Below are 9,657 nucleotides of genomic sequence, written 5' to 3' on the forward strand. Positions count from 1 at the left end.
CAAGACGTGCAATGCATGACATATGTTGATGCACAAAATCAGTAAGACTTTGAAACAACGTAAAATGTCAAGTTTGTGACCTTCGCTCGGTTGCTCCGGTCACCTGGTTAGGATGGGATAGAGATAGGGAAGCAAACACAAGATGTACGTGGTTCACCCTAAGTTTGGCTATGTCCATGAAGTAGAGGAGTGTGGAAGGCTTTGTTGAGTTTGTACATGCCTTGTCCAAGTTGTAAGGCTTGAAATTTTTTGACTTGAAAATTTTCAACTGCTTATGAATGCTAAGAATCCACATGTGCAGGTTGTACTATTCTTCCCTAGTTGGTGAAAAGAAGATAAGTTCTTTCATCACTCGGTTGGTGAGAAGAGTAATGAGTTGTCGAGGCAAAAATGTTTATTAAAGTACTAGCTATATCTTCTACCACCTGGTTGGTGATCCTTCATCACCTAGTTTGTAAGAAGAGTGACAAGTTGCTGAATCTCAACATTGTTTATTAGAGTACTGGTTGTGCTCTTCATCACTTAGTTGGTGATACGAAGGTGAGTTCCTTCATAACTTGGTTGATAAAAAAAGTGGCAAATTGTCGAAACTCAAAATTGTTTATTAGAGTATTGGTTGTGCTCTTCATCACCTGGTTGGTGATATGAAAGTGAGTTCCTTCATCACCTGGTTGGTAAGAAAAGTGGCAAGTTGCTGAAACTCAAAATTGTTTCTTAGAGTATTGGTTGTACTCTTCATCACTTGGTTAGTGATACAAAGATGAATGTCTTCATCACATGGTTGGTGGAAAGAATGGTGAGTTGCTAAGGTACATTGTAGCATGTGCTGAAAGGAAAAAATGTATGTTGACACATTTTCATAGCTCAGTTAGCTTATGTATGAATGTTTTGAAGTGTATGAAGTTTATGTTGATCGACATGAGTGAGATGACATGAATGATGTGCATGGCATACATGTTGTTTATAAATGTTTTGCTATGCATGAAAGAATCCATTGTTTTGATATGTGAACCGTGTTGGTTATACCACTTAGTTTCACTTACTTGGTGTTGAAGTACATATGTTGAAGCTCTAAGTTAGAGTATAGAGGTAGGTCAGAGTTAGACCAAGTGTTACGGTGTTAGGAATGTAAAAGACTTAGACGAAGTTATCTGAATTGCATCTTCATTAAATATTTTGCCGAATGACTTGTGTTACAAAGGATGCCAAACGGTTAAAGGTCAAAACATTTGTAATGCGTATGCCTTTCTATAATAACCTTTTCTTCAGTACCCAATCCTTCACTTTGAAAAAGCGATGCTTGACCCTATGGTCGTAGCATTTGAAGGTACGTTCACCCCTGATTGTCTTGATACGAACCTTTATTCCTCTTGTTGTAATAAGCTTGCTGAGAGTAAAAATTCTTCCTTTTGCCAAGTGGCGAATAAGCTTGGCCACTTGGTAGGTTGCTAAGTGGGGCAGGAAGGGATGCAATGAGTGTCTGGATGGCCAAAACCTTCTCACTTGGTAGAACTTGACATTCGCTCCTTACTTGTTGATAGGGTTTACCATATAAGGAGTCCATTGAAATGTCTTTGCCTTGGCAAAGACATGATTGTAAGCTTGCATCATCACCTCAAAGTAAGTCTTCCAAGTGTTAGCATTGATCATGTACTTGAAGAAGCATTCACACATGCCTACCATGAAGGCCCTGAATGCTATTTTGTAATCTGCCTCGACGTGACAGGAGTATTCGTGGTTGAACCGACCGGTATATTCACATAATAACTCGTCTGATTTTTGACGAATGATGTATTACTCATCAACAGAGTGTAAGCGATCAACTTGGAAGATGTGTTGATCCACAAATAGTCTCCTTAGCTCGGTGAAGGAATGTACCGTATCATGTTGAAGACGACTATACCAATTAAGAGCTCCACCAGAGAGAGTGGAGGAAAAAATGAGACATCGTTCCTCATCATTGTGTCTCTAGTATGCCATGGTGTATTCAAAGATGTGGATATGTTCAAATGGATATTTCCTCCTAGTAAACGATTGCAAGCCAAGCTTCTGTTTCGTTTCTTTTTGTAGATAGGTGCAGAAAATCCTCCTTATCAAAGGGTTTGACATTGGCTGATTTTAGTCAGGTATTCTGCCTTGACACTCGGCCTTCAGCTTGTTTACTTCCTCAAAGAGTTGCTTGATAATGGGAACCTGAATGAAGTCAGGCACCATTGAAGCTTTCTTTTGTAAGTTTCCATCATTTCTTGAAAGTAGGGAAGATCAGTCTAGGACATGTGGCTTTTCTTTGGACTTAACATACTGGTTGTCAGAATGTGATTGTTGAAAGTCCCTTATCATACGCCTTTTTGTTGCCTTAAGGCTTGCCATTCATTTCTGGATTGGGGGTTGGCCTGTGTTGCGGTAAGGGAACAAGTTATTCGATGATGCTTTGGTCATTGATTCTTGAGCCTATGTGGATATGTTTTTGTCGGAATTACCTCAAGAAGTCTCGACAGTGATGGTAAACAACTCTTAACCCTTCAATTCCTTTTGCAAAAAGATGTCTTCTTCCGCTTCTTTTGCTTTGATTTGAAACAGAAGGGTTGAGAGAAGTCTCGTGTTGATTAATATCTTGGTGATAAGGTTGTTCCTCATTAAGAGCGCCCATGTTGAAGACATGTGAACCTTTGCGTTGTAGGGTGGCCATGTGGTGATTTATAGTCACGAGGGTGAAGGGCTCATGAGTCTGAGTTTGTCTAGCTTCATGGAGCATCTCGAAGAACTTCTTATATTGTTCTTTGAGGATCTCATTCTTGATCGTTATTTTGTTGTTTTAAGCTTCAAGCTCTTCAACTTTAGCTTGAAGAGCAAACTTCTTTCTTTCCTTCTTTCGTTGCCTCACATTAGGCACTTGTGGGAGGGGTTGTTGTTCTGCATGCTGTGGCTTCCTTTGTTCTCCATATTGGAGAGGGATGCCTGATAAAAAAAGAGTGCACAAACAAGGGAAACCTGCTTGACAAAGCTGGTGAGAGTAGGAATAAATGTTGCTCCCATAGACGGCGCTTAATGTTGATGCACAAAATCAGCGAGACTTTGGAACAACGTAAAGTGTCAAGTTTTGACCTTCGCTCGGTTGTTTTGGTCACCTAGTTGGGATAATATGTAAAGGGATAGAGATAGGGAAGCAAACACAAGATGTATGTGGTTCACCTTAAGTTTGGCTATGTCCACGAAGTAGAGGAGTTCTCATTAATAGTGAAGGGTTTACACAAGTACATAGGTTCAAGCATAATCATCATTAGTAGATTCTAATGACTAGTTCAAGTACAATAAAGACATTCCCCATTAATTGTAGGAGAATGGTCTTACTTTATAGTTGAGGAGAGTCTTCAGCTTTCTTCTGCGGTCGATGTAGGACTCTAGGAGCTTTATTCTGACTTTGACATGTGTCGTATTGTGATTGACCTCCTGGGTGGAGGGAAACTCTTGTGCTTCAGCATGAGTGTCTTAGCATGAACCCTTTAGTGGGTCCTTGAAGGTATGAAGTTGACCGGTGCTTGGTAGTTTCGGAATTGGTCAAGTATGGTACAAACAACAAACAACTAGATGTGGCAAATTAATCCACTGGGTTGTAAGTGGTGCCCTTTAAGACACGTTTAATTTGATATTACAATAATATAGAGATAAGATTGAGAGTAGTGATGATGGTGTAAAGTAAAATCAAACTAAATGTGTCTTAATGGGTATCCATGTACTCTCTTACAATTAGAGATGATAAACGGTCCAGATTTTCCATCTACCGTGATTTGTTTTCCCCGGAAGGCAGAGGATTTATTGACCCACCAATTGGTGTCCCTCTGCTGATGTGTACGCACCAGATTCGATCTCTCCTCCTCTTCCCTCTCTCTCTGTGTCCTTCTTCAAGACCCCTCCCTCGCTTCGCTCTTCTGAAACTTCAAGTTCCCGAATTTCAGAAACCAAAAAATCCGCCATGAATTAACGTCTTGGTCGTCACGAAGATCAAAACCCAGAAACCCAATTCCTCAGAAAAGCAAACGAATTCGGAACATGGCGGAAAACGGCCCATCGTCGTCCCCAAACCCCCTCCAACCCAGCATTGACCCAGCAGCAGCAGCATCAGCCTCAAACATTATGATCACACAAAACCCAGCAAACCCTTCTGCAAATCAAGCAATCCCATCCCCTTCAACTGTCTCCCAATCTCCTCAACTCGCATCCCCACCTCTCCCTCCCATGCCCAACATCTCTCTTCCTCAAACCCAGCACATTTCACCCACCGTTGGATTGGATTACGCGCAGAAATCTACCCAGCAGCAGCAGCAGCAGCTACAGCTGCAACAGCAATCTCAGTCATTGGTGCAACAATCCCAGAACGTGAATGTGAGTTCCATGTCGAATTACCAGCTCCAGCAGAGTATGCAGAGGTCGCCGTCGATGTCCCGAATGAACCAGCTTCAGCAGCTGAGTCAGAACCCGCAGCAGCAGCAGCATTTTGGTATGATGAGGCAGCAAGGGGGCTTGTATGGGCAGGTGAATTTTGGTGGCTCTGGTGGTATTCAACAGCAGAATCAGCAGCAGCAACAGCAAAACCCGGCACAGCAGACGCAGCAAATTGGCGGTGGGAATTTGTCGCGATCAGGCTTGATTGGGCAGAGTGGCCACCTGCCCATGTTGTCAGGCACTGCTGCTGTTGCAGCTGCGCAATTCAATCTGCAGCCGCAGTTGTTGGGCTCGGTATGAGTTTTATTACCCTCATGAAATTTTCTGTTATCTTTTGATTATGGCAGGTGAAATGTGGCGTAATTAATGTGCATTTGCGTAGTACTTGGTATGGGAAGTGGAATATAAATAAGTTGTGTTTAGTAGCAACGGAAGTTTCTTGGTAGTGTTTTTTGCAAATGTTATATCGTCATAGTCGGTTGCTTCAATGTGGGCAAAATTATTCGATATAGTTATGCTACACTTCCTAAGACCAAGTTAATCATATACTACATAGTAAAGTACATCGTCATTAGTATTACAAATCAAATGCAAACAATGTTAATTGTAATATGGTACACCTGTTTCCCTTTGAATTCCGAATTGAATATTAGTGCATCAGTGAAAGCTGTTGGATTGTTGCATAATATATTAAACACTGTTAAGTTAGCACACCAGTGCACTTAATGCTTTCTTGAAAATGGAAATGTTTCTTGTTTAACAAAATTAGTAAACTTTCTGCAGCCGAGACAAAAAGGCGGTCTGGTCCAAGGTTCCCAATTTCATCAAGGTAATTCTCCCGGGCAATCTTTACAAGGAACCCAAGCAATGGGGATGATGGGATCCATCAATTTGAGCTCTCAACTAAGAGCTAATGGGGCCATTCCTTCTTTTGCTCAACAGAGAATGAATCAGGGGCAGGGCCAACTTAGGCAACAATTGGCCCAACAAAATTCACTCACCTCTGCACAGGTATAATTGCATACTTTCCTCTTGCCTGATCTGTTAACTTAGGCGTCTTCTAATTTATCCTACCAACTGCTTTGTTTGTTTTGTTTTGAGTTTCTTTGTGTATGCAAATTGTTATACAATGTCGGGTGTGTGAAGTACTCATTCTTGCTGATCATGCTATGGTGTATAATGAGTTTTTCTACAGCTTGAGTTTCTCATATTCTATTAAACTTATGTGTTGGTTTTGGACCCTGCAATGAGGGCTCGTACAGCAAGGCTGACTTTCTTTTGGCTCTATATTTGTAGTCTGACCTGTTCGAAGTAATAATTGAAGGTCATTTATTCTTAGGTTTGGGAGGGAAATTCAAAGTTTCAAACTGTGGAATTCCACTTTCTGGTTCTAAGAAAGTTTTGATTTTAAGAGTGGCACGGCCATTATTCAGACCTTCCTGTTTTCTTAGTGAAGTTTCCTCCGTTCAAAGACAGAATCCACTGGCCAAACAATGTTAATTGTATTATGATTTAAACTTGTTCTACCTTTTGCTTGGTTTGATTGAGATTTCAAACCTTAATTAAGATCTGCACGTAACAAATGAATCAGGATACCTAACTATGATGTCATTCATGCTTTTCGTACCCAACTTAAAACAAATCACTAAAACTTCTGCTTGATCTTTGCATCTGGGATATCGCTTTTGAGTAAGTTGCGCGGTGGTTTTGCGCTAGCTGCTTTCATTCTGAGGACATTTTATTGACTCCTGAAATCTTATAAAGTAGTTATATTGAATCATGTGGAACAGGGGAAACAATTATGTCAACTATTCATTTTGGTACTTGGAGACCAATGAGAATGAAACACTTTATTCAAGCTACATGAATTTTAGTTGCAAAGAAGCCTTTCAAAGCATCAATTGTTCTGCTGGTATCCTACAGTGTCCTCAATTCCTCTGCCCAGAAAATATGTTTTTCTTTTTCGTTTTCTATTTTGGTGGTGGATGTCATTTGTTTGTAGCATCTAACATTAGGCTTATCAGTTGTAATAGTATGCAATATCATTTTCCAATTTTTATTGAATGGAATCGATCATTCTTTTCTAAACATACCGGTACACTTATTACTGTAATGACCCACTTCCCCTTGATGGGTATTTTTGTAGAATAGTAGGCATATTAATGTTGGTACAGTGTTGGCATTTTGCTCAGCAGGAATGATAGAGATGTTACACTTTAACAATCTTTGGCAATGCTGTTACTCTATAGCATGCCTTTGATGGATATATCAATTTATGGTTGGGACATTTTGATCTGACTTTACAAAGTACAGGTTCAGAGCTTGCCAAGAACGTCTTCACTTGCATTTATGAACCCTCAGCTATCTGCGGTGTCTCAGAACGGACAGCCAGCAATGATGCAGAATTCTTTCTCACAACAGTGGTTGAAGCAAATGCCAGCAATTCCCGCCCCTGGCTCACCTTCGTTCCGTATTCAACATAGGCAGCAGGTTCTCCTTCAGCAGCAACTGGCTTCTAATCAGTTGCAAAAGTCCATGCCCTTGACCCAACAGTTAAACCAGCTTGTACAGCAGCAGCAGCAACAAATGGGACATCCACAGCTGCAGCAGCAGCAGCAGCATCAACAGCAACTTCAGCAGCAGCAAATACAGCACCCACTGCAGCAACAATCGCAGCAGCAACAACAGCAGCAGAACTCGCCAAGGATGGCTGTACCTGCAGGCCAGAAATCTCTTAGTTTAACAGGATCACAGCCTGATGCTACTGCATCTGGTACAACTACACCTGGAGGGAGTTCAAGCCAAGGAACAGAAGCAACTAACCAACTTCTGGGGAAGAGAAAGATACAAGATGTAGTCTCTCAGGTATTCCTTATTTAAACTGCTATTTCTTTTTTTTTGGTTTGTGTGTTGGGAGGGGGGTTGTGTGTGCTCTAGAAATAAATTTGTCATTGTGAGAACTTTTTTCTCCTGCCCAGGTTGATTCTCAAGGAAGGCTGGATCCAGAAGTTGAAGATCTTCTCTTGGAGATTGCTGATGACTTCATTGATTCTGTGAGGCTTGACATGCTAACTTTTGTACCATATGTGTATATACTGACGTTCAATTGCAGATGTAACTTAAGGACTTTGCATATCTGTAGAACAACTTTAGATGACTGATAAACATATCAATTGGTCACATTTAATTTAACAGTTGATATACAAGTCCTCTTGTTGGATTGGGTCCATATAAATAGACACACGTGGACATGCCTCAAAATAGGCTCAAATTAATTTTGTACTGCTGATAGATACTTCACATTCTGCATGTCAAGCTTTCTCTGGCATGTCTGACCAAATAAAATGAAGCTTTATATGGCACAAATGGACATTAAGTGTTTATCCTATGCCTATTTGCAGGTGACAACATATGCATGCAATTTGGCAAAGCATAGAAAATCTTCAACTTTAGAGTCCAAGGATGTGTTGCTACACCTAGGTTTGTTCTGTACCACAACTCATCTCCATATTTCTTGTGATTATTGGGAAATTTCTATGCCATTAAGTTGCATAATAAATGTACTGGTCTCCTAATTTGATACTTAAGAGAAAAATCTTATTTGAGTTGACATGGGATGCAAACAAGAGGTTTCTGAATACACATACTAAATAATCAGTGAATTTAACTTATCTGTCTCATCATTAACAAATCTGTGTTCATTCTCTCTACTGGTTCCTGTATAGCACAGACCAATGTACTTAACTACTTATCAACAAAAATAATGAATTAAGGTTTCTGGTTGCCCCTGTGCTGCACTTCTTTGCGCTCGTATTTCATTGTTATTTTTTTCTTGATTAATAACTTCTCAGGTTGTGTTTTCCAAGTTGGTATCAAATTTTTTTTTTATTATTAGAAAGGGAAAAAAAAAAAAAAATAAGGCTCATTTATGGATGAATATATTTTTTTGTGTGTTTATGAGTTTTGGAGTTCATTGAGGTCATTGTTTGGCTCATGCGATGAATATGAGATTTGTGGAGATATGTATAATAATAGCATGGAAGCTATAGTAGCAGTCTAAGTTTATATTATATTAATATAAAATCCATTATCACAAAAACCTTGACTCACTTGGTCCTCTATATGAATCATAGTTTGTGCAAGTGTAGCATTGGGAATTTAATGCTTGAACTAATTTTGCAGAGAAAAATTGGCATTTGACAATTCCCGGTTTTTCAAGTGAGGAGAGGAAGTACCAAAACAAATCTGTAAGTATCTTCAACGTCTTAGGATGAACATTACGGTGCATCTAACATCTTTTAGTATATCTATTTTGGAGGACAAATTTGAAGTTGGATAAGTACTTCTTTTGAGTTGAATATGTTTTGTATGTTTGGTTGAATTCATAATCAACTGTTGAAGACACAAAAGTAGAATGCATGGTGGTCCCTTTTTAGTGCAATTCTTTAGTATTACTATAATTTCTTACCAATTTTTCAATCCAAGAGATTTATTGGAATACCTTGCTTTTAAAACATACAGTTGTCGAGTGATCTCCATAAGAAGCGTTTGGATGTGGTAAGTTTGAATTTTCTGTGTATATGTTCTTACTTTTAATATTCATTTTCTTAACGAACAACTGAAAGTTGGTCTACATCCAACCATTTGGTTAGATTCGGGCGCTGATGGAATCGTCAAACCTGGACACCAATCCCAATACGCCCAAAGAGATGATCAGAGGGTTTGGCAATCCAGTTAGCGGAAACCACTTAATAAAACCAGTCTCTTGGTGCAGAACAGTTGGTTTCACAATCAACTGGTTCTCAAATGATGCAGCAAATGACTCGGTTTTAATAGAGATCAGCTATCAGCAGTTGTTGTTTCTCCGTGCTGATGTCGTTACATATGTGGGTGAGCATCCTCATTCGCTAGTTTTCGTTTCTCCCTTTCATCCGTCTAGGCTTGTCGAAACTACATTAGAAATATGGAAACTGACATTCTTTACCCTGAATTTAGTATACTTAAAGAGTCATCCAAGCATACCAAACTTTTCGTGTGTTGACCATTTTGTCTTAGATGATACATAGTTGTTTATTTCGTTGACATTGCTTGTAAATCTGGGTTCTATTTGTTTATCATGCTTAATCCAAAATCACTGCTGTTTTTGCACGACAGGTTTGGTTAGCGAAATCAGGAGCGTATCCGGATTGATAGAAGCACAGATCTTTAATTACT

The 9,657-nt window shown here is 39.7% G+C and overlaps 1 protein-coding gene across 1 annotated transcript; it reads left to right on the top strand.

Moving 5' to 3' along the window:
- Nucleotides 1-3,993: 3,993 nt before the first annotated feature.
- LOC103961517 (transcription initiation factor TFIID subunit 12b) lies at nt 3,994-9,325 on the top strand. The gene is given in 9 exon segments (XM_009374069.3): nt 3,994-4,737; nt 5,227-5,454; nt 6,757-7,308; nt 7,422-7,496; nt 7,845-7,923; nt 8,626-8,690; nt 8,965-9,000; nt 9,096-9,203; nt 9,205-9,325. Coding segments are annotated over 9 exon segments (1,902 nt in total). The 5' UTR covers nt 3,994-4,050; the 3' UTR covers nt 9,277-9,325.
- The last annotated feature ends 332 nt before the right edge of the window (nt 9,326-9,657 follow it).

The sequence above is a fragment of a genome, unplaced genomic scaffold (genome assembly GCF_019419815.1).
Source record: "Pyrus x bretschneideri cultivar Hongxiangsu unplaced genomic scaffold, Pyrus_bretschneideri_v1 Contig26, whole genome shotgun sequence".
NCBI classification, from domain to species: domain Eukaryota; kingdom Viridiplantae; phylum Streptophyta; class Magnoliopsida; order Rosales; family Rosaceae; genus Pyrus; species Pyrus x bretschneideri.